General features: G+C 33.6%; 2 protein-coding genes across 3 annotated transcripts in view; one reads left to right on the top strand and one right to left on the bottom strand.

Moving 5' to 3' along the window:
• LOC140436736 (hydrocephalus-inducing protein homolog) overlaps positions 1-2379 on the bottom strand; it is a 371509-nt gene extending 369130 nt beyond the window's left edge. For both annotated transcript variants that reach the window (XM_072525797.1, XM_072525796.1), the window contains exons 1-3: positions 2199-2379; positions 1939-2136; positions 1651-1852 (exon numbers count right to left, since the gene is read on the bottom strand). In XM_072525797.1, the coding sequence (XP_072381898.1) occupies positions 1651-1852; positions 1939-2136; positions 2199-2300 (502 nt within the window). In that variant the 5' untranslated portion in view covers positions 2301-2379. The remainder of the gene's footprint in view (positions 1-1650; positions 1853-1938; positions 2137-2198) is intronic.
• Positions 1-27277, top strand: part of LOC140436737 (uncharacterized) — a 167799-nt gene that overhangs the window by 61091 nt on the left and 79431 nt on the right. The gene's annotated exons all lie outside the window — the stretch shown is intronic.

Below are 27277 nucleotides of genomic sequence, written 5' to 3' on the forward strand. Positions count from 1 at the left end.
TTTAACAAATACATATTTAAAACACTTTAAAACACATATACATGGACACTTAAATAAATGTAGTAAATATAAGGTAAATATAAAAATAATTATTTTAACATAATTTTATTTAAGTGTTCATGTATATGTGTTTTAAAGTGTTTTAAATATGTATTTGTTAAAGAACGTTTTTTAAAAAACAATTTTGGATAGTTTTCACCATCATTTGTAGGGGTCAAATGAGTTGCTCATTTCATTTGATAAACATCACGACAACCAACCTCAATTAGTGTAAGATGCAAAATAATTCCTTTTCTGTATTTTGTACTAATTTTGTTTATTGTAGCACCCTGATGATGCAAATAAAGATTTGCGAAAGCTTGGTTTACTAAAAAGAGTACTTCTTTGTCCTATCTTCCGCTGCACACATAAATATTTGAGTTTTGTATATATATATATATATATATATATATATATATATATATATATATATATATATATATATATTAAACCTAGAGCTAAGATTAATACTATTATAAAATTTAATATTAAACTCACCAGTCTCCCGGGTTGAACCGCGTCGATATCAATTGGGCCGAGCTTTCGACATCCTCTATGATGTCTTCTTCACGGCTTCCGAGCCTCCTTCCTTACTAGTAGTACTAGTAGTTCAGTGACTAGTGAGTGTAGTAGTGTCTTGGGGGCTCGGGAGACTGAGACCTCGGAAGCTCTGAAGAAGACATCAGAGAGGATATCGAAAGCTCGGCTCAGTGGATATCGACGCGGTTCAACCCTAAAGACCGGTGAGTTTAATATTAATTTTTATAATAGTATTAATCTTAGCTCTAGGTTTAATTGTTCTAACCGCGGAAATCTTTCCGAACATGTATGTAAAAGCTATTATTTCTATACTCTTTTCTAGCTTTTCTAGCTACTTCAATGCATTTTGCAAGGTAAAATTGAAGGAAAAAGGGCCCCAGGACGAAGAAGAATATCCTGGCTTGCTAACCTTGAGAGCATGGTATTGAAGGACCTTAACACAGCTATTTCGTATAGCAACCAACAAAGTCATTATAGCCAGAATGATCGCAAACGTTCGGAACGGTCAGGCTCGGTAAGAAGAATATACTCTTTATAAAATGAAGGAATTCAAAATAATATCAAAATTTAGACCTTAATAATTATTACAACTTATGAATTACTATATTTAATTAATTGTTTGTTTTTGTTTGTTAATTTTATTATTTGTCTGTCATAATAAATATAATATAATGTCAGACCAATCAAATACACTGCTCAAAATGATCAAATCTTACTAAGAGTCGTATTAGTTTTTTAGGAACCAGCTGTACATCGTATGTATGCAAACTCGAGTATCTCAGTAGTCTCCTATCGAATATAAGTAAATTATTTTAATTAACTAAAAGTTTTTAGTTTAAGGTAAGTTAAAAAAGTAAAATAAATAATTCGAATAATGAGCTTTTTGTGTTATAAAAGGAAATTACTATATTATTAAGGATCCGTGGAGGCTCGAGAAAAAACATTTAGGAAACCCTGTTCTAGAAGCTGTCAGGAATTCTCCGACAAGTAAAGGTTGAGAATCGCTAATTTAATTTAAGTAGATTTTAAGTATAAGAAAAAATATAGTATTGATCCAAATTTTTTACAAACCATAAACAGGAAAAATGAAAGTTTCTTCGTTTGTAGTACAAACCAGCTCTGTAAAATAATCTCTTATATCCGTTGGTTTAAATATAATAGTGATGACAAAATTCACACCAGGGGCCACTTTTATATAATCATATTCTAAACCTGGTTGAACGACATCAAAATAGGGAGAATTTATACCAGAAATCTTCAAATTTCTCGAAGTCTAAAAAAGTATCATAATAAATTGTAAATTAAATAAGAAATCCAAAAAATTGCTTTTGTTGATTCGCTGTTTGCAATTTTACATACCGATTTTATATTTAAAAAGGTAATAGTAGTTTTATATTGTTTAAATTGATCGAAATTTTGGAACACCATTATATCTGGCGTTCTGGCAAATGTATTGACATCAGTACGGACTCTACGTTTTCTCGTAGGCTTACAAAGTTGATCTATTCGATCTTGTAAGGGCATTTGCAGTTCAATTAGTAAGCGAGATGGGGGTATCTGCAAAAGAGGCACCAATATTATGTCCATATACTAATATAGTACAAGAGACTTATACTTACAGAAACTTCAGTCTGTTCTATGGGCAAATCCAAAAAGAATGGAAGTAATGTCATAAACATACACGTATGGCGTGGGCAAATATCTTCGTCAGTTTGATCCATTCTGTTTTATATAATTGTTGTTAAAATTGTGAATAAATTATACTTTGACAAATTATGTCATTGACAGTATTTTAATATAAAACAAAGCGGCATTTTTTTTTATTTGTAATTGTGCTGCGTGTAGTTATTGACATTACTACATAGGTATCGATGGCCTGGTTCCAAAAGTGGCTAACTACAAAATCGTCGTTTTCGATTAAACGAAATTTTAAGTTTAACCCTGTCGATCAAATCAGGTCTTTCAAATCGAATTATTGTTTTTTATAAAATATTAGGTAGTAACACTGACAAACACTTTAGATATAAGAATAATAAATAGTTTCTTTAACGGCGCGTGGTCTACGACTGTACGACTGTAGACCACATCTGTTTGAACGACGATTGTCTTGAGTTGGGATATACTACATATTAGGCTGTGCCGTTCAGTAGCTATTAATAACACCGTAATCTATAAGTTCAGTATGTCCGTTGCAGCGAGCTAGTGAAGTGCTAATTTTTAAACACGTGTAAATACGATTGGTCTACGATTGTAGACCACGCGCCTAACAGTGTGAAATTATTTTTCGAGTACCTACGTAGTGTTTTTATATAATAAACTTGTCATAATTTAGGTAAGTGTTGTTTTTTCTTAAATTGTACTTCTCAGAAATGTATTCATATTTGTCAAATATTCAATTTTGTGTTTTTGCACAAATGTATGCATTATTTTGATACATAATTTTATAGTATTTTTCTTCTTGTTTCAGAGAAACATGTCTGACTCTAGGAAAAGGCGTACACAGAGTAGTACAGACCCAGCTGTATGGTTAAGATGGTTTGAAGAAGAATCAAGTGGAGACGAGAGCCCAGTAGATGAAAATGAGGAAGATGAAGAAGAAGAAAATGAAAATATAGTGGAAAGAAGTGATCATGAGACTGACTCAGAACTAGAATTCACATCAGATGAAGATGAATCACAAAGCGACGATAGTGGTAATGTACAAGTGCGAACGCGTTCTCATAATCTTCTAACATACTTACCCGGAGCAAAACGTGATGCCCTCAATGCAATGCTTGCAATTGACTGTCTTAAACTTTTTTTGTCTGACGCAATCATTCGAATAATAGTTTGTTCAACGAATATATATATATTCAGAACATAAAAGAGCGATTTTGTAGGGAACGGGATGCTAGATTAACTGATGAAACGGAGATAAGAGCTTTGATAGGAATTTTGTTTTTAATAGGAACACTGAGAAGTTCAAGAAAAAACGCACGCAAAGTATGGGATAATTCCAAAGGCAATGGAGTCGAATCATGTTACCTCGTTATGAGCGAAAAACGGTTTAGATTTCTATTTCGTTGTTTAAGATTTGATGATATCAATACACGAACAGAAAGAAGGGAATTAGACAAATTAGCACCCATTAGAAATGTTTTCGAAATTTTCTTGGCTAATTTTCAAAATAATTTCATCCCTAGTGCGTGTCTGACTGTTGACGAGCAATTATTGGCTTTTAGAGGACGCTGCTCATTCAAGCAATATATACCCAATAAACCAGCGAAGTATGGGATAAAGATGTTTGCGCTGGTTGATGCAAAAACCTTTTACACTTTCAATCTCGAAACATATGTCGGAACTCAACCTGATGGCTCGGATAAGGTTAGCAATACTGCTGAAGATATTGTACTACGATTGGTGCAGCCAATAGAGGGAACTCATCGTAATATTACAGGCGATAATTGGTTCACCAGTATTCCATTGACCAGAAAATTGCTACATCAAAAAAAATTAACTTATCTCGGTACAATGCGCAAAAATAAGCGTGAGATCCCCGCTGAGTTCTTGCCTAATAAAAAAAGAGAAGAGAAAACCTCTATCTTTCGTTTTCAGGAGGATATGACGTTGGTGTCTTATTGTCCCAAAAGAAACAAGTCTGTTGTTTTGGTATCTTCAATGCACCACGATAATGCCATTGATCCAAAAACAGGGGATTCCAAAAAACCTGATATCGTCACCCGATATAACAAAACTAAAATTGGTGTAGATTGTGTCGATCAGTTATGTGTAAACTACAATGTTGCAAGAAACACGTGTCGTTGGCCAATGGTAATATTTTTCGACCTTTTGAATATATCGGGTATAAACGCTCTTTGCGTATATAAAGGAAATCATCCCTTTGAAACCAAAGTCAAGAGAAGTGAGTTTATTGAGCAATTTGCTTGGGAATTGATCAAGCCTCAGATAGAGGCGAGGTCAACTAACACCTACGTGCCAGTAGAACTAAGAAGACGTGCGCGTGCTCTTCTTGGAATTGAAGCCCCGCCTGCTCCACCGGCAAAACCAGAAAATTACGTAGGACGTTGTCATATTTGTCCTCGAGCCTGCAACAAATCTGCAAGAAAAGCTTGTGTAAAATGCAACCATTACGCCTGCAAACAACACATGGCAGATATGTGCACTAGCTGTTTGACCGACTAAATATATACTTATTTTGTGCTCACTTTCATGACTTTCAAATGATTTTTTTTGTCAATTTTGTAATATTAGGTAAGCTTAGTATGTATTAGTATCAGAAAATTACATTTGGTTTAATTTTAGCGCACTAAGAATTTTATGTTGTTGTTCAAAACTTATCCCAGAATAATAAAGGTAGAAAAACATGCTTTCCGTTTTCTTTAAATAACTACACACAGATATAATATAAGATTAATGAAAATGAATTTTATGTTAAAATATATGTATAAAAAAATCTATTTTTAATATCCTTTTAAAAGTTTATCACATCAGATGTCAATTAATAATAAAAGAAAATGGTCTACATATGTAGACCACGCGCCCAAGGCCGCTACAAAATACCACGCGCCTAATGTAGGGTTAAATTATTCGTCTGGGGAGGGTTTTTCGTAATAAAATGCACGTACTGCATTTGGAACTTGACTTTATTTTAACTTGAAAAATGAATACCGGTTATCTACAATATTACAACTACAGTAAAATTTATAAAAATAAGTAATAAATAAACAACGGCGTAAACTTTTTGTAAAATAAATATTCAAAAAAAAAACTTCCTCTTCCTGGTCATTTATATCGGGTAATACCGTCTCGTCCTCAATATTTGGATCTCCAATTAAGTCTCTATAAAAGGCTGTACACTAGTCGGGAAAATTTGCGGCACTACTGATTTCTTTTTTAAATTTTTGTAGCCGATATTTCTCTATTTTCTTCAAAGGCTCTAAACAATTTTCCAGGGTTGACGTAACTCTTCGACCTCTACGGGGAATATTAAATATTTTGTGAAATACTTCTTCATCTAAATAGGTTTTAACGTGCATCACAAACTTTTTTCATAACGAATCCACTTACATGTCACACCAATTAATTACAGTTCCATCTTCAGCTTTGTTTCGATTAACCATTATAAGTTTTGCAAGGGATTTCCAATCAATAAAGGTAAGGTCAGGTGTTGTATAAACTTATTTTGGAGAATTTTGTTTTGCGTTCTTTGCAATAGATACCCATTTAACCGGCAAGTATACAGGGATATTTTTGGCCGCGGTTTCTTCTATTCTAGCATGCATTGAGTTACATTCCATTTGACTGTGACCAGAGATAAGAAATTTTTGATCGATTACTTCAATAGGTAAAGCCTAAACAGCATACAGAAACATGGCAGCAACAAATTGATTTTTGTTCTGACCACCGCAAGTGTCACTGAATAGCCACTGAACACTTTTAAATGTTTGGGGGAGGAAACATAAGATGGTCACACAAGCAAGACTCTACTTCTGAGGGCCCATGTCCATCCTCAATCTCAGTCCACATGAAATATTTACTTTACATGACTGGACGCCCGAACAACGTTTTTAAATTTTACAAATTTATTTTGAAAATTGTGGTTCTGTTCGATATACACATCGCGCACTACTTCCTTTTTTTTGTCAACATAATAGTCCATCAGACCAAGAAATTCTATTAACCATGGAACGTTTTTGCACCACGTTGACTCTAAATGATGATATGCATCCACAGACATGTCGTACAGTGTGTACAGAAAAAGTTGTTGCTGTTGTAGAGAGTAGCATACAGGAAGACCCGAATCAGTCTATCTTCCATCGTGCACAGCAGTTTCCAGATCTTGCTTTGCTTTGATCTGGATTTAGAAGATTCAACTTATTCAATCACGCAAGAATTGAAGGTACATCATCAACTAGCAAGGCGTAGATTCGTATATTCTTTTGGTTGAATAGCTACGTGAACTAACAAAACTGCCCTATTTGGAGTTAAAATAATCCTCAAATGGATGTTGCGGAACTATTACATTCAGAAAAACTGACTGTTTGGTGTGTTTTATGGTCTGCCGAAATTATTGGACAGTACTTCTTCAAAAACAATGCTGGCCAGAACGTTACAGTTAATGCTGACCGCTATAAAGCCATGATTACTACCGTTTTCATTCCCCAATTGAACAATTATGATGTTCAGGAGCTGTCGTTTCAATAGGACAGCGCAACATGTCACACAGCTCGTAGCACAAATGATTTATTAAAGGAAACGTTTGGTAACCGCATAGTTTCCCGTTTCGGGCCGTGAATTGGTCTTTAAGATCGTACGATTTAACAATGCTATACTATTTTATGGGAGATATGTGAAGGTGCTAGTCTATGCCGATAAGCATGAAACGATTGACCACTTAGAGGGCAACATTCGCCGCGTTATTACCGATATACAAATATTGGAAAAAGTGATCGAAAATTGGACCTCTAGAATATATTAGAATACGTCAGAGCCAGCCATGACGGTCATATGCCAGAAATCATAATTAAATTAAAATGCCAAGAGATTCTCTTTCGAGTAAAGTCAATTTCATGTCAATTTATAAAAACCATCTTTGTTTTATTCCATTTCAAACTTCTATACCTCTAAAAAACACCCTTTATATAAGTATTTACATTGTATTGATAATTTTACTGAAAATTTAATAAAAATAAAAATTTATTACTTAAGAATAAAAATATGGACATTGGAAGGACAGAGATGATTCTCATAAGTTGTGTTCTGAATTAAAAACAATAATTTGATAATAATAAGACAATCTAAAAAACATAAACCAACAGGCAAACAACTATAAATAGAGGATGAAATATTAGAAATTAAACGGCTTAGAAACGTGTGAAGAGATAGAAGACTTATAGAAAAAACCCAATGACAGACTTCATGACAAGAAAACAAATGAATTAACTGGAAATAGAAATAAAAGATAGTGTGACCTGCTAACAACCAGGGATGATAGGGTACTGACAACATACAAAAAATAAAGGACGAATGGAACACATATACTAAATCTATTCTGAGACATTTATAATAGTTTTCCTATTCTAACATCAGAAAATAAATATACATTGAAAAACATGAAAACTGAAAGAGCAGCTGGTCCAGATAACACTTAAAGTGAAATTGTAAACCTCTTATAATATGAACACAGATCTTCTTGCAAAAATCTTCAGTAATATATATATATACAGGGCGGCCCATCCTATAGGCCTCGCTCTCTGTACGGAAAACGACTTCATATCCAAAGATTTTTTATTCACAGAATTATACAGAGTCATTAACACCACGATTTAAAAATAATGTGAATTGTACAGGGTGCTCCAAAAAAATTGGTATATTAAAGTTATATTTTTTCTTATGGAATATCCTATATTTGATGACGTTTTTGCAATGTACGAAAAACAAAAGATATACTCTTTTCCATACCTAAATACAGGGTGCTTTGATTTATTTCGATTTTTCTAAAAATGTAAGATTTAAACTAAGACATTTATCAACTAAGCCTAATTTTATAATTCAAATATACTTCTTTAAATTTTTAGATTTATAATTATTAACTAGGATTAATTAACTAGGATTACATGATGTGAATTTTTTGAGTTTGACAATTTCTTTGTAACACTGGTAGCTGTAATTACCATCGATGTTGTACTACTGTTCATGTAAGTCATATTTTCATTATTATTTTCCTTTCTGTCAACATAAGAGGTCACTTATTGGCCTTCTTTAATTTAAAGAACTTCACTAATGATTCTAAAAGAGTATTACTCTTGCAGATTTGGACTGATGCTGTTTTGAAAGTACTAAACGACACGTTTCCGCTAATATATGGAATAGTTACATCTTGCTTTGTTTCTTTTCTCCTCTTATCTGACTAAGACCTTCAAGGGTTACATTGTGAAAGGTTTCCAACTCCAAACACCAAACAAAGGTTACATTGTTTTATCACTGCTTATTAAGTTTGACAGTCGTTGCTCCTCATACATAAATATATAAATATATAGATGTGTGTATATGCAGGGTGGTCCTTCAGTAATTGTACAAAAAGAAACAATGGATTCTACACTTTAAAATATTACGATTTAAGCCAAATTGCTTAAATAAAATGTTGATATTAAGAAAGATACAGGGTGTTAAAGTGCAAATTTAAAATTTTATATATATATATATATATATATTATTGTGATATTTAAAGTCTTGGTGCGCCAAGCAATAATTAGCTAATTAATTTTTTTGATTAATTAAAATTATTTAAATGATATGATTATGACTCTATCACAATTTTTAATTCTTTTATCTCAGGGTTAAATTCGTGCTTCAATATCTATGCTATTACATGTGAAAGGGAAGGTCCAGAGAATACCAGAATAATAAAAAACACATATGATCTAACACTATATATTGAAATAAAAATAATGAAATAATTCACACTCAAAAGTTTTCAATAAACAAATCTCATATAAGGATTCTCAAAATTTTGTTCTCCGTACGTGAACAATCAAAATTTATGGTACAAACAATATTAATTGAAATCTCAAAATTCCGAACTATTCTAACTCTCCTAATCAAAATATTTATATCCTTTCTAAATTAAGTGTAAAAATTGTGTTATCAATAAAAGAAAAAACTGCAGAAAACAAAATATCTCTCTCTGATGATGAGTGGTCCAAATCCTTGTTCCTTGTAGACTATATTATCTCCTCTCAACCGCTCCCTATGTAATCAGCAATCTTACACAGATTGTTGCAAGTATATCGTCCTTAATGATCTCCTTCAAAAGCACAAATCATTCAAATTATGATAGTCTTTCTCCTCTCGATAAACTGAATCTCTCGTTGGCCCGAGTGAAAAATGACTCTTGGAATATCTTCTTTTTACGATAAACTGAATCTCTCGTTGGCCTGAACAGTGACTCTTGGAATATAAGTAGAGAAATATGACTTACAATATTTTGCTGCTTCAGCTTCTGTCAGATACACTAACTCCACAAAAACTCACTAACATTCCACACTACTGCTTGCTACATTTCAGGAACCGCCAGAGAACAATCACTGTTCCTCTTACAGATTTGGAAAACCAACTGACTATATCTTTTTCTCTCCTCAATCTCGCTAAACTTTTTTCTACATACTTATCCCACCTTTTTCAATCTCCGCCAATCACAACTCGTCACAATTCCCCCATTTTTTCATTTCGATAACAAACAAATTTTTACCTATACTTATAAATTTCCTAAAAACTTATTTACAAATAATATTTTTCTATAATTCTTAAAAATTAACAAAAACCACTTTCTATAATCCCTTCTATTGTCTTTAATCACTGCACTAATGTATTTTGAAAAACCCCGTTCAATTGTCTGTGGCTTTCACTTAAACTTATGCGGGTCACTCAAATATAACAAAGAAATAAATGCAAAGCTTACACTTTGTTTAGTACAGGAAATCCAAGGATTTAATAACTTTCCTTCTCCGAAATGTTTGTTGGATATTATCCTACTTATCTGAATTATTTTAATGTTTTTGAACTTTGAAATATTTTTAAACAAACCAATATTTTTCTCGATTTTACATATCATAACAATATATATATATATATATATATATATATATATATATATATATATATATATATATATATATATATATATATATATATTATATATATATATTGAATATATTCAGCGGCATATCAATATATGCCGCTGAAGTATTCAGCGGCATATATTGATCTCTCGGCAGCTTACGATACAGTATAGAGAGAGGGCCTTATATACAAAATTCTCCGTGCAATCCCCTGTAAACCAATAGCACGCCTAATAGATAGCATGCTTAACGACCGAATGTTTCAAGTAGTGATGGGCACAGATATCAGCCTACCAAAGAAACTTAAGAATGGCCTACCACAGGGGTCAGTGCTCTCTCCACTACTATTTAGCTTATACCTAGCAGATATGCCGGAAACACAGTCAAGAAAGTTCGGATACGCCGATGACTGGGCCCTCGCTACACGATGCAGAATACTAGAAACGTCTGAAGAATTTCTGACGGCAGACTTATATACATTGGGCAAATATTTTTGCAAGTGGCGACTTCAACCAAATGCATCCAAAACAGAAGTTAGTTGCTTTCACCTGAACAATAAACTTGCTGGAAAGGAACTCAACATACGGTTTGAAAATACCACACTTACCCACAACAAAACACCGAAGTACCTGGGCGTAACACTAGACAGAACGCTATCATTTAAAGAGCATTTAACAAAAACTGCCCAAAAATTGAGTACAAGAAATAACATTATACAGAAGCTCTGCGGTACCACCTGGAGAGCATCGGTTTCCACTCTCCGCTCTACTGCCTTAGCCCTTGTTTTCTCGACCGCTGAATATTGTGCTCCAGTCTGGCTACACAGTCCACACGTAAAAAAGGTCGACAATCAGCTGCACAGCATTATGAGGATGATAGCTGGTACAATTAAATCAACTCCCACCCAATGGCTTCCAGTATTAAGTCACATCCCACCTCCACATTTACGACGAGTCGACGCACTTACACGTGAATACAAAAAGATCATGAACAATATAAACCTGCCGATCCACCAAGATACCGAGGATGCACGAAATACCCGTCTCCGTTCTAGAAAACCACCAATGAAAACGGCAAGAATGATACATGAGGAGTTCAACATCACGAATGCATGGTCCCAAGAATGAAACGAATGGCAAAATAACATGCCCTGCATTACCCACAAGCCACCAGGTTTTGATCTTCCACGCAAAACATGGTCCACTCTAAATAGGATCCGAACCAGACATGGCAGATGTGCATACATGCTACATAAATGGGGAAAGAACCCGTCTCCTCAATGTGACTGTGGGGAGAACCAAACCTTCGACCACATTATTCAAGAGTGTCCCTCAAGATCTTACAATGAAGAAGACTTCCTGTTTGCAACTTCAGAGTCAATTGATTATATAAATACACTTGATGTTTGTTTGTAACTATTTAAAGTTTGTCAAATACCTATATTACTAGTGTTTGTGTATTTGTTCTAAATGTGTTGTAATTGCCATACGATAAATAAATAAATACGACATAACACTAAGTAAAATTAAAGGCCTCTATAAAAAATCAAGTACAAAAGTTTTGAAATTGCTAACTCCCTGATAAATTAACTTCCATATATTAGATCCAACTTAACTACGCGTTTAAAACACACGCATGACACCACAAAAGATATATCAAAGCTAAGATAAAATTAAAACTAAGAAATTACAAAAAAAAAGAAATTCACGTACTTAGAAGACTCCATACCTTTCTGAAATTGCTAAAATTGCCGAAATATTTAGGCGTCGGATATCGCCGTGGAACGAGCGCCGGAGACTGGGTTATTACTTAAGGTTTTTAGAAAATACAATTTACCAGCTGTGTGTGAGTATTCATGGGGGCAAATTTTAAATTTAGTAGGCAAGACAAATTGCACCTTGTTTTATTTAATATGTATTATTGATGACATAATAGCAAGAAAATTGCATCTAAGACTACAAAAGTCAGGATAACTGAGCTAGAAGTACAGATATACGACGTAGATGCAAGGTGGAAAACATCACAACCTGGGTAAAAAACAGAAGAGTAGAATAAAACGATAATATAAGCCGAATGACAACAAATAGAGTGTAGTAAAGACGGCAAGAGACGGTTCCCCAAGAGAAAAACGATCAGTAGGAAGACCACGAAAACGATGGAATGACGACTTATTGGAGGCACATTGAAATAAAGTCAGAGTCGTGTCTATATAAAAAGAAGAAGAGAGGAAGAACAAAACACAAAACCATATAATTTCCATGTAATATTTACAACTTTATCTTGAGATAGAAGATAATTTTATCGAAAATAAAAAAGACACTACACAAAGAGCCGAGATAACTGATATTCCAAAAGAAAGATTCAGTGTTTACCAGTCTTAGGTTTCTACTGAAACATTTAGGCGTCGAATGTCGCTGTGGACCGAGCGCCGGCGACCGGCTCATCACTGAAGGTTTTTTAAAGAATACCATTTACCAGCTGTCTGTGAGCATCTATAGGGTCAGATTTTTAATCTAGGAAGAAGGACAAATTGAAACTTGTTTTATATAATATTATTAATGACGAAATAATAAGAAAATGTCTAAAATAAGGTTGTGCAAAATCACAGAAGTATGTTTTAGAAACAAGCAATAATATTTTTATGCACTAGTTCTAACACCACTTCAATAAAACCGCAAAATAATTCATCATAATAATTTCATATTTATAATGACGTAAGTGCAACAGAAATCATTAGAATACAACAAACCAGCATATATATGATTCCTGGACCTTAAAAAGGCATTTGACCTGGTCAAATTAAAAGATGTTATCCACATACTGTATGCAAGAGATCTACCTTTTACTAAGATGTAAATTGGAACGGGTAGGTCAAATAATAATACAACAAATGATGAAGTTTAAATATCTAGGCATCACATTATCTAGCTACGGAAAGCTCGAAACCGAAGTGGTAGATCAAGTAAATAGAGCAAACAGGGCCGAAGGCTACCTAAATAAAACAATATGGAGAAATAAAAATATCGGGAAAGAAACGAAAGGCAGAATTTACAAAATAGTCATGTGTGTGTGTGTGTGAGAGAGAGAGATGGCATTAGACAAAAAATCTTTTTGCCACAGAAAAACAAAATAGTCATCAGACCAATAATGACCTACGCGGCAGAAACAAGACCTGACACAAAGAGGACAAAAAGGATGTTATAAACAGCCGAGATGAAAACACTTAGAAAAAATAATGATAAGACACTATGAGACAGAACTAGAAGTACAGATATACGAGTAGATGCAAGGTGGAAAACATCACAACCTGGGTAAAAAATAGAAGAGTAAAATGAAACGATAATATAAGCCGAATGACAACAAATAGAGTAGTAAAGACGCAAAAGACGGTTCCCCAAGAGGAAGACGATCAGTAGGAAGGCCACAAAAACGATGGAATGACGATTTACTGAAGGCACATTGAAATAGAGACAAGGTCGTATTCATATAAAAAGAATAAGAAGAGAAAAAGAACAAAACACAAAACCTTTTAATTTCCATGTATTATTTTCAACTTTATCTTGAGATAGAAGATAATTTTATCGAAAATGAAAAAGACACTACACAAAGAGCCGAGATAACTTATATCCCAAAAGAAAGATTCAGTGTTTACCAGCCTTAGGTTTCTACTGAAACATTTAGGCGTCGAATGTCGCTGTGGACCGATCACCGGCGACCGGCTCATCACTGAAGGTTTTTTAAAGAATACCATTTACCAGCTGTCTGTGAGCATCTATAGGGTCAGATTTTTAATCTAGGAAGAAGGACAAATTGAAACTTGTTTTATATAATATTATTAATGACGAAATAATAAGAAAACGCCTAAAACAGGGTTATGCAAAATCAGAGAAGTACGTTTTATAAACAAGCAACAGTATTGTTATGTACTAGTTCTAACATCACTTTAATTAAACTACAAAATAATTCATCATAATTATTTCTAATATTTAAACATAACAAAATAACAATACCAATACTGACCTAGGCGGCAGAAACAAGACCTGACACAAAGAGGACAAAAAGGATGTTATAAACAGCTGAAATGAAAACACTTAGAAAAATTAACGATAAGACACTATGAGACAGAGCTAGAAGTACAGATATATGACGTAGATGCAAGGTGGAGAACATCACAACCTGGGTAAAAAATAGAAGAGTGGAATGAAACGACAATATAAGCCGAATGACAACAAATAGAGTAGTAAAGACGGCAAGAGACGGTTCCCCAAGAGAAAGACGATCAGTAGGAAGACCACGAAAACGATGGAATGACGACTTACTGGAGGCACATTGAAATAAAGACAGAGTCGTATCTATATAAAAAGAAGAAGAGAAGAAGAACAAAACACAAAACCATTTAATTTCCATGTATTATTTACAAATTTATCTTGAGATAGAAGATAATTTTATCGAAAATAAAAAAGACACTACACAAAGAGCCGGGATAACTGATATTCCAAAAGAAAGATTCAGTGTTTACCACTCTTAGGTTTCTACTGAAACATTTAGGCGTCGAATGTCGCTGTGGACCGAGCACCGGCGACCGGCTCATCACTGAAGGTTTTTTAAAGAATACCATTTACCAGCTGTCTGTGAGCATCTATAGGGTCAGATTTTTAATCTAGGAAGAAGGACAAATTGAAACTTGTTTTATATAATATTATTAATGACGAAATAATAAGAAAATGCCTAAAACAAGGTTATGCAAAATCAGAGAAGTATGTTTTATAAACAAGCAACAATATTGTTATGTACTAGTTCTAACACCACTTCAATTAAACTGCAAAATAATTCATCATAATAATTTCTAATATTCAAACATAACAAAACACAAAAATAGAAAATTAGCAGGAGACGATAGAATACCGAACGAATTCCTAAAGTACGGAGGAGCAGATCTGACCAAACAACTATTAAAACTAATCCAAAAAATAATAGAACAAAACAAAATTTCCCAAGAATGAAGATCAAGCATCCTAACAAGTCTCTTCAAAATGGGACACAAATCGGACCTGGAAAATAACAGAGGAGTTAATTTATTAAACACAACACTAAAATTAACAACCAAAGTGATAACAAATAAATTGAATGAAATTATAACATTAGCAGAAGAATAACAAGCTTTTAGGTCAGGAAGATCATGCAACGACGCTATATTTATAATGACGTAAGTGCAACAGAAATCATTAGAATACAACAAACCAGCATATCTATGATTCATGGACCTTAAAAAGGTATTTGACCGGTTCAAATTAAAGGATGTTATCCACTTACTGTATGCAAGAGATATACCTTTTAGTAAGATGTAAATTGGAGCAGGTAGGTCAAATAATAATACAACAAGTGATGAAGTTTAAATATATAGGCATCACATTATCTAGCTACGGAAAGCAAGAAGCCGAAGTGTAAGATCAAGTAAATAGAGCAAACAGGGCCGCAGGCTACCTAAATGAAACAATATGGAGAAATAAATAGATCGGGAAAGAAAAGAAAGGCAGAATTTACAAAATCGTCATCAGACCAATAATGACCTACGCGGCAGAAACAAGACCTGACACAAAGAGGACAAAAAGGATATTATAAACAGCCGAGATGAAAACACTTAGAAAAAATAATGATAAGACACTATGAGACAGAACTAGAAGTACAGATATACGAGTAGATGCAAGGTGGAGAACATCATAACCTGGGTAAAAAATAGAAGAGTAGAATGAAACGATAATATAAGCCGAATGACAACAAATAGAGTAGTAAAGACGGCAAGAGACGGTTCTCCAAGAGAAAGACGATCAGTGGGAAATACCACGAAAACGATGGAATGACGACTTATTGGAGGCACGTTGAACTAAAGAGAGAGTTGCGTCTATATAAAAAGAAGAAGAGAAGAAGAACAAAACACAGAACCTTTTAATTTCCATGTATTATTTACAACTTTATCTTGAGATACAAGATAATTTTATCGAAAAAGAAAAAGACACTACACAAAGAGCAGAGATAACCGATATTCCAAAAGAAAGATTCAGTGTTTACCAGTCTTAGGTTTCTACTGAAACATTTAGGCGTCGAATGTCGCTGTGGACCGAGCGCCGGCGACCGGCTCATCACTGAAGGTTTTTTAAAGAATACCATTTACCAGCTGTCTGTGAGCATCTATAGGGTCAAATTTTTAATCTAGGAAGAAGGACAAATTGAATCTTGTTTTATATAATATTATTAATGACGAAATAATAAGAAAATGCCCAAAACAAGGATATGCAAAATCAGAGAAGTATGTTTTATAAACGAGCAACAGTATTGTTATGTACTAGTTCTAACATCACTTCAATTAAACTACAAAATAATTCATCATAATTATTTCTAATATTTAAACATAACAAAATAACAATACTAATACTGACCTACGCGGCAGAAACAAGACCTGACACAACGAGGACAAAAAGGATATTATAAACAGCTGAAATGAAATCACTTAAAAAAATTAACGATAAGACACTATGAGACAGAGCTAGAAGTACAGATATACGACGTAGATGCAAGGTGGAGAACATCACAACCTGGGTAAAAAATAAAAGAGTAGAATGAAACGATAATATAAGCCGAATAACAACAAATAGAGTAGTAAAGACGGCAAGAGACGGTTCCCCAAGAGAAAAACGATCAGTAGGATGACCACGAAAACGATGGAATGACGACTTACTGGAGGTGCATTGGAATAAAGTCAGAGTCGTGTCTATATAAAAAGAAAAAGAGAAGAAGAACAAAACACAAAACCATTTAATATCCATGTATTATTTACAACTTTATCTTGAGATAGAAGATAATTTTATCGAAAATAAAAAAGACACTACACAAAGAGCCGAGATAACTGATATTCCAAAAGAAAGATTCAGTGTTTTCACCAGTCTTAGGTTTCTACTGAAACATTTAGGCGTCGAATGTCGCTGTGGACCGAGTGCCGGCGACCGGCTCATCACTGAAGGTTTTTTAAAGAATACCATTTACCAGCTGTCTGTGAGCATCTATAGGGTCAGATTTTTAATCTAGGAAGAAGGACAAATTGAAACTTGTTTTATATAATATTATTAATGACGAAATAATAAGAAAATGCCCAAAACAAGGATACGCAAAATCAGAGAAGTATGTTTTATAAACGAGCAACAGTATTGTTATGTACTAGTTCTAACATCACTTCAATTAAACTACAAAACAATTCATCAAAATTATTTCTAATATTTAAACATAACAAAATAACAATACTAATACTGACCCACGCGGCAGAAACAAGACCTGATACAACGAGGACAAAAAGGATGTTATAAACAGCTGAAATGAAATCACTTAGAAAAATTAACGATAAGACACTATGAGACAGAGCTAGAAGTACAGATATACGACGTAGATGCAAGGTGGAGAACATCACAACCTGGGTAAAAAATAAAAGAGTAGAATGAAACGATAATATAAGCCGAATAACAACAAATAGAGTAGTAAAGACGGCAAGAGACGGTTCCCCAAGAGAAAAACGATCAATAGGATGACCACGAAAACGATGGAATGACGACTTACTGGAGGTACATTGGAATAAAGTCAGAGTCGTGTCTATATAAAAAGAAAAAGAGAAGAAGAACAAAACACAAAACCATTTAATATCCATGTATTATTTACAACTTTATCTTGAGATAGAAGATAATTTTATCGAAAATAAAAAAGACACTACACAAAGAGCCGAGATAACTGATATTCCAAAAGAAAGATTCAGTGTTTTCACCAGTCTTAGGTTTCTACTGAAACATTTAGGCGTCGAATGTCGCTGTGGACCGAGCGCCGACGACCGGCTCATCACTGAAGGTTTTTTAAAGAATACCATTTACCAGCTGTCTGTGAGCATCTATAGGGTCAGATTTTTAATCTAGGAAGAAGGACAAATTGAAACTTGTTTTATATAATATTATTAATGACGAAATAATAAGAAAATGCCCAAAACAAGGATATGCAAAATCAGAGAAGTATGTTTTATAAACGAGCAACAGTATTGTTATGTACTAGTTCTAACACCACTTCAATTAAACTACAAAATAATTCATCATAATTATTTCTAATATTTAAACATAACAAAATAACAATACTAATACTGACCTACGCGGCAGAAACAAGACCTGACACAACGAGGACAAGAAGGATGTTATAAACAGCTGAAATGAAATCACTAAGAAAAATTAACGATAAGACACTATGAGACAGAGCTAGAAGTACAGATATACGACGTAGATGCAAGGTGGAGAACATCACAACCTGGGTAAAAATAAAGGAGTAGAATGAAACGATAATATAAGCCGAATAACAACAAATAGAGTAGTAAAGACGGCAAGAGACGGTTCCCCAAGAGAAAAACGATCAACAGGATGACCACGAAAACGATGGAATGACGACTTACTGGAGGTACATTGAAATAAAGTCAGAGGCGTGTCTATATAAAAAGAAGAAGAGAAGAAAAACAAATCACAAAACCATTTAATTTCCATGTATTATTTACAAATTTATCTTGAGATAGAAGATAATTTTATCGAAAATAAAAAAGACACTAGAGCCGGGATAACTGATATTCCAAAAGAAAGATTCAGTGTTTTCACCAGTCTTAGGTTTCTACTGAAACATTTAGGCGTCGAATGTCGCTGTGGACCGAGCGCCGGCGACCGGCTCATCACTGAAGGTTTTTTAAAGAATACCATTTACCAGCTGTCTGTGAGCATCTATAGGGTCAGATTTTTAATCTAGGAAGAAGGACAAATTGAAACTTGTTTTATATAATATTATTAATGACGAAATAATAAGAAAATGCCCAAAACAAGGATATGCAAAATCAGAGAAGTATGTTTTATAAACGAGCAACAGTATTGTTATGTACTAGTTCTAACACCACTTCAATTAAACTACAAAATAATTCATCATAATTATTTCTAATATTTAAACATAACAAAATAACAATACTAATACTGACCTACGCGGCAGAAACAAGACCTGATACAACGAGGACAAAAAGGATGTTATAAACAGCTGAAATGAAATCACTTAGAAAAATTAACGATAAGACACTATGAGACAGAGCTAGAAGTACAGATATACGACGTAGATGCAAGGTGGAGAACATCACAACCTGGGTAAAAAATAAAAGAGTAGAATGAAACGATAATATAAGCCGAATAACAACAAATAGAGTAGTAAAGACGGCAAGAGACGGTTCCCCAAGAGAAAAACGATCAGTAGGACGACCACGAAAACGATGGAATGACGACTTACTGGAGGTACATTGGAATAAAGTCAGAGTCGTGTCTATATAAAAAGAAAAAGAGAAGAAGAACAAAACACAAAACCATTTAATATCCATGTATTATTTACAACTTTATCTTGAGATAGAAGATAATTTTATTTTTTTTTTAATTTTTTTTTTTTATATTTAATTTTTTCGTGGGAACATTCAAGAAAAATATGTAATAAGTTGCCTTCTTTTCCACACTTGCAATTAGGTGACTCCGCGAGACCCAACTTGTACATATGAAGGGGGGTAAGAGCATGATTAGATCTTAATCTGTTTATAACCCTTATGAAATGGCGATTTGATAGAGTATGAAACCATCTTTTTATGGGTATTTCAGGCTGCATTTGTTTGTAATTATTTCCAGTTCTCGTGTTTCGATAATATGTTTGCCATTTTTCTTTTTGATGCTGTTTACTAATTATATCAATGTCTGAAAAGGGGAGTAAGTTCAAGGAAGCTTCTTCGCCTATGTCTAGGGCAGATTTGGCTAGGCTATCTGCTATTTCATTGCCCTTAATGCCCGCGTGTCCCTTTATCCATGATATAATAATGCTTTTCCCTAAATTTGTAATTTTATTTTAAATAGTCATAATTTCTAGTTCTATATGATTTAGTTGTTTGGACCTATGTACGTTTGTTAGTCTGTCGACGGCACTCTTACTGTCTGTAAATATTATGCAGCTGTAGGGTTCGTTACTATGTATATGCCTTAATGCAAGAAGAATCGCTGTCATTTCAGCAGTGTATATCGATGATTCAGCTGGCAATTTCAATAATTTTTTAAATCCGCTTTGAACATTAATTAATGCACATCCTACTTTGTTTTGTACTTTAGATCCGTCTGTAAAGTAAAACTGATAGTTTGGCCATTTATGCCGTGTAAATGATTGAAAAGCGACTGGATCTAAATTACTGTCCATAAAAAAGGTATTAATATGTTTTGAAAAAAGCTCTTCTAATATATGGGAATACATAGGTGAAACTTGATTTTCATACGTATAGAAAGTATGTCGGTATTGAGATATCCTCAGGTAACTATTTACCAGAAGAGAACATTTTTTCTTTGTCCAATATTTATGAGTTAGATCTAAAATTGATAAAATATGAATATCCTGTAGATAGTTAGTATTTTTCCCTATGGCTCTAGTAATGAATTTATCACTTAAAAACTCCCGTCGAAATTTCAGAGGTGGTTCTATCGCCTCAACTTCCATTATATTAACAGGTGTAGAATTCAAATATCCAAGACAAAGCCGAAGGCATTTATTTTTTTGTATTTCTAATTTATTTAAATGTGTGTTTGCGGCAGTTCCATATAAATGACAACTGTAATCGAAAATGGGACGAATCATAGTACGGTAAAATAAAAGTGCTACATTTGGATCAGCGCCCCAGTTAGTTCTACAAAAGGCTCTTAGAATGTTCATTGCATTTTCAGACTTTTTTATGACATGATGAATTTGATCCTTCCATAGGAGTTTTCTGTCTAAATAAGTACCGAGATATTTTATACAATTTTTAATAGGGAACTGAATTTGACCTACTTCCAGATGCCCTTGTGGAATTTGATGTTTTCTAGAGAAAATACAAATTTCAGTTTTAGATTCTGATATATCTGAACCAATATTTTCATAGTGATTAAGAACAGCTTTAATTGAGAGATCAAAATTATTTTTACATATATCCAATGATTTGTGGGCTGTGTAAACTACTACATCATCAGCATATTGAATAATTTTTGTTGGGCTATTAATACAATTTTCTATATCCATATTATATAAAATAAATAGTATTGGGCTTAATATGCTACCCTGTGGAAGTCCTATATTCGTAAGACGTGGTGGAGAGATGGAATGGTTGATTTTTAAAAAAGTTGATCTATTAGTGTACAATGTCCTCAGAAAACTAGCTATGGTGATGGGGAAGCCGATGTCTAATAGCTTTTTATGCATAATGTCCAAGTTAACGGTATCGAATGCAGAGGAGACATCAAGAAAAGCAGCCATAGTATACATATTATCAGTAAAGTTTATTAGTATGGATGAGACTAAGGCAGTTATGGCATCTTGGGTTGATTTTGATTTTCGAAATCCATACTGAGATTTTGGGAGAATATGTTCTTGCTCTAACCAATGTTCAATTCTATTTTTTATTAACCTTTCTAACGTCTTTAGGAAGCAAGAGGCTAAGGATATTGGTCTATATGATCTACTGCAATTTTCTGGCTTACCAGGTTTTTTAATAGGTATTAGAATATATTCCTTCCAGCTGTCTGGAATTTGTGACGTATCATTCCAAATGTCATTAAAAATATTTAATAATGATATTTTATAGTGGTGAGGAATATGGTATATCATGGAATATGAAATATTGTCTTTACCTGGAGCACTGCTATTTTGTTGACTAAGTACTCGCTCTAACTCCCACATTTTAAATGGTTCTTCTAAGCCAAACCTATCTCTTGACACTGTTTCGCTGTATTCTGGAAAATGTTGTGAAGGTACCCACTGTGGAGATATTTTCTTATGAAATTCATCTAGCCAGCTGGATTCTGGATCTATTGGAATCTTGTTGGACTGTTTGCGGTTTTTAAAAGTGTTTACTTTCTTCCACACTTCACTGATTTGTGTTTTTGAATTTAGGCTTTCGCAGTATTCTACCCAATTCTGTTTTTTCTTTTGTTTGAAAAGTTTTTTTGCGATAGCGTCAAGTCTCTTAAATTCAACTAAATTATTTCTTGTAGGATCTTGTTTATATTTTCCATATGCAATTTTTCGGTTATCAGCGGCGGTTTTGCAATTTTCACACCACCATTGGTTCGAAATTCGTCTCTTATGTGTTCCGTTAGATGAAAACTTTGGTATTGCTAAATTGGCTGCTTTATTAATGTTTGCTATTAGAGTTTGATAGTTTCCAGGAGGATTTACAGCTTCTAGTACAGATGTGTATAATTTCCAATCGGCCTTGTTAAGATTCCAGATCTTGTGATAGTTTTGAGCTGTAAATGAAGTTATATGATCTGTTTCCATGTTAATCCATGAGGGTCCTGTAGGACTCTCCAAGTAAAAATTTTTGAAATATCTTGTGTACAAAAGGTTAAGTCAATAGCGGATGGACTCTTACTAGTTGCTAATGTGGGCGATCCATCATTCAAGCATATCAAATTACAATGATCAATACATTCTAAAAGTTTTTTACCATAGCTGTCTTCAATTTCGCAGCCCCATGCGATACTGTGGGAATTAAAATCCCCACCAATAATAAACGGTTTAGGTATGTCTTTAAAGAATTCCAACCATTGACTTTCAGATATCTTGGTCTTTGGTTCAATGTAAACTGACACAATATTGATGGGATTTTTACCTCGGAGAATTTTAACTGAAATACATTTGTGAGTGAAAGGATATCTATTTTTAAGATTTATTTCTTCGCATCTTAAGTTTGATTTTAATAAAATGGCAGTTCCACCATAACCGTCTGCCCGATCTGATCTAAAGCAATTGTAACCTTTAAAATTATAATAGTATTTTGATTTAAACCACGTTTCTGAAAGCAATGCTATGGAAATATTATTTTGATATAGCAGATATTCTAGATTTACTTTATTAGCTACTGCTGAACGACAGTTCCATTGCAGCAAATTTATGTTCGCGTTTGTGTCTGCGAATTTGAAGACAAGGTATGGTTTACATGTTTACTAATTAATTCCACAATTTCAGATTTTGATACATCGAAATTGTTTGTTTGTTTTATATTACTTATAATATTGAGAACTACTTCTAAAACTAAACTTATTGTTGCATTTAATTCCTCTGATTGTAATTTTACTCCGGCTGAGTTTTTTAAATAATGTTGACTATTAAAAATTCCCCCCGAGACAAAAGAGGTTTTTGGTTGTGTAAGTATTTCTTTTCTTGAAATTTCAATGGGATCAGGGCTGGTTGGTCTGTGCCTTTTGTTTGGGTTTGAAGTTGTAGGAGAAGAAAACATATAATTAGTAAAATTGTTATTATAGGATTTGGGTTGTAAATTGTGGGACTGTGAGTACTGAGGCTGAGAGGAATGATACTGTATTGTACTAGAAGGGGTAGGTCCAGATTGAGGCCGTTGGGAATAATTTGTCGAGGATATTTGACCACTTTCCATGGCAGAAGTATTATGAGCGACTATGTTTGCGTACGTATTTTTTGGGACCTGTTTATTTGCATCAAAGAAATTAATATTGCAAGAGCTCATGGTTTCCTTTACAATTTTTTGTCTTTTAAATTCTGGACAAGCAGACAAATTAGTAGTAAGATGATTTCCTTGACAGTTAAAGCACCGTGGTATGTAATCTGAATTTTTACAATCTTGTGTGGTATGGGACTCCTGACATTTGCTGCATCTTGGTTTACTTCGACACTGACCTCCCAGATGACCAAAACGGAGGCAGTTATAACATAATAATACTTTCTGGTTATACGGCTCTACCTCCTTGATAACTTTATTAATAGAAATATATTTTGGTAAGATTTGTGATTTGAAAATAACAATGCAAGACTTTGTGGGTACATATTCTACTATTTTACCTTCATCCGTAATTTTTTCTACTTTACGTTTTATTCTTTTGACATTAGATACTTCAAAAGTGCAATGTTGATCAAATTGTCTTATTTTATCTTTTATGTACGCCTCTGAAAAATCTTTTTCTATATCTCTAATAACACCTTGTCTATGAAGAATAAATTTTGGGATATACAATACAAAGTTATTTTTAACAAAAATATTTTCGTTTTTATTATTTATTAGAAAATTTGCTGATTTATAATCCTTTAACTTGATCCTAACCCTATTCCGACCTATAGAATCGATACTTATAATTTTATTGTCTATCTCCGGAAAGTTAGAAAGAATAATATCTCCGATTTTAAGAGCATTTAATTTACCATTAAATTCGACCGAATTATTCTCAACATAAATATGATACGGGCCTAAATCAGTACTTACATACAAAAACTCCTGTCTTTCTTTCGATGTGTTATCGTTATCGATGGTCATTGCTGTTGTTGTTTGTATATCATTTGTATTTTTTTGACGTATATCTGGGGGCACTGGGTCGTCTGGGGTTTCCCCCCGACTAACTGGTCCATTTAATTGTTCTTAAAACTCACAATCTAATTTTATTTTTACACCTAATCTGCAGATTTATAAAAACACAATTTTTAAACGAAAACAGTTTAATTTCGTTCCGCTTTGTCGATAGGCACGTCCGATTCGTAGGTGAACTAGAACACGACTGAAGATAATTTTATCGAAAATAAAAAAGACACTACACAAAGAGCCGAGATAACTGATATTCCAAAAGAAAGATTCAGTGTTTACCAGTCTTAGGTTTCTACTGAAACATTTAGGCGTCGAATGTCGCTGTGGACCGAGCGCCGGCGACCGGCTCATCACTGAAGGTTTTTTAAAGAATACCATTTACCAGCTGTCTGTGAGCATCTATAGGGTCAGATTTTTAATCTAGGAAGAAGGACAAATTGAAACTTGTTTTATATAATATTATTAATGACGAAATAATAAGAAAATGCCTAAAACAAGGATATGCAAAATCAGAGAAGTATGTTTTATAAACGAGCAACAGTATTGTTATGTACTAGTTCTAACATCACTTCAATTAAACTACAAAATAATTCATCATAATTATTTCTAATATTTAAACATAACAAAATAACAATGCTAATACTGACCTACGCGGCAGAAACAAGACCTGACACAAAGAGGACAAAAACGATGTTATAAACAGCTGAAATGAAAACACTTAGAAAAATTAACGATAAGACACTATGAGACAGAGCTAGAAGTACAGATATAGGACGTAGATGCAAGGTGGAGAACATCACAACCTGGGTAAAAAATGAAAGAGTAGAATGAAACGATAATATAAGCCGAATAACAACAAATAGAGTAGTAAAGACGGCAAGAGACGGTTCCCCAAGAGAAAAACGATCAATAGGATGACCACGAAAACGATGGAATGACGACTTACTGGAGGTACATTGAAATAAAGTCAGAGGCGTGTCTATATAAAAAGAAGAAGAGAAGAAAAACAAATCACAAAACCATTTAATTTCCATGTATTATTTACAACTTTATCTTGAGATAGAAGATAATTTTATCGAAAATAAAAAAGACTATACACAAAGAGCCGAGATAACTGATATTCCAAAAGAAAGATTCAGTGTTTACCAGTCTTAGGTTTCTACTAAAACATTTAGGCGTCGAATGTCGCTGTGGACCGAGCGCCGGCGACCGGCTCATCACTGAAGGTTTTTTAAAGAATACGATTTACCAGCTGTCTGTGAGCATCTATAGGGTCAGATTTTTAATCTAGGAAGAAGGACAAATTGAAACTTGTTTTATATAATATTATTAATGACGAAATAATAAGAAAATGCCCAAAACAAGAATATGCAAAATCAGAGAAGTATGTTTTATAAACGAGCAACAGTATTGTTATGTACTAGTTCTAACATCACTTCAATTAAACTAAAAAATAATTCATCAAAATTATTTCTAATATTTAAACATAACAAAATAACAATACTAATACTGACCTACGCGGCAGAAACAAGACCTGACACAAAGAGGACAAAAAGGATGTTATAAACAGCTGAAATAAAAACACTTAGAAAAATTAACGAGAAGACACTATGAGACAGAGCTAGAAGTACAGATATACGACGTAGATGCAAGGTGGAGAACATCACAACCTGGGTAAAAAATAGAAGAGTAGAATGAAACGACAATATAAGGCGAATGACAACAAATAGAGTAGTAAAGACGGCAAGAGACGGTTCCCCAAGAGAAAGACGATCAGTAGGAAGACCACGAAAACGATGGAATGACGACTTATTGGAGGCACTTTGAACTAAAGAGAGAGTTGCGTCTATATAAAAAGAAGAAGAGAAGAAAAACAAAACACAAAACCATTTAATTTTCATGTATTATTTACAACTTTATCTTGAGATAGAAGATAATTTTATCGAAAATAAAAAAGACATTACACAAAGAGCCGAGATAACTGATATTCCAAAAGAAAGATTCAGTGTTTACCAGTCTTAGGTTTCTACTGAAACATTTAGGCGTCGAATGTCGCTGTGGACCGAGCGCCGGCGACCGGCTCATCACTGAAGGTTTTTTAAAGAATACCATTTACCAGCTGTCTGTGAGCATCTATAGGGTCAGATTTTTAATCTAGGAAGAAGGACAAATTGAAACTTGTTTTATATAATATTATTAATGACGAAATAATAAGAAAATGCCTAAAACAAGGTTATGCAAAGTCAGAGAAGTATGTTTTATAAACAAGCAACAGTATTGTTATGTACTAGTTCTAACATAACTTCAATTAAACTACAAAATAACTCATCATAATTATTTCTAATATTTAAACATATCAAATACTAATACTGACCTACGCGGCAGAAACAAGACCTGACACAAAGAGGACAAAAAGGATGTTATAAACAGCTGAAATGAAAACACTTGGAAAAATTAACGAGAAGACACTATGAGACAGAGCTAGAAGTACAGATATACGACGTAGATGCAAGGTGGAGAACATCACAACCTGGGTAAAAAATAGAAGAGTAGAATGAAACGATAATATAAGCCGAATGACAACAAATAGAGTAGTAAAGACGGCAAGAGACGGTTCCTTAAGAGAAAGACGATCAGTAGG

The sequence above is a fragment of the Diabrotica undecimpunctata genome, chromosome 3 (genome assembly GCF_040954645.1).
Source record: "Diabrotica undecimpunctata isolate CICGRU chromosome 3, icDiaUnde3, whole genome shotgun sequence".
NCBI lineage: Eukaryota > Metazoa > Arthropoda > Insecta > Coleoptera > Chrysomelidae > Diabrotica > Diabrotica undecimpunctata.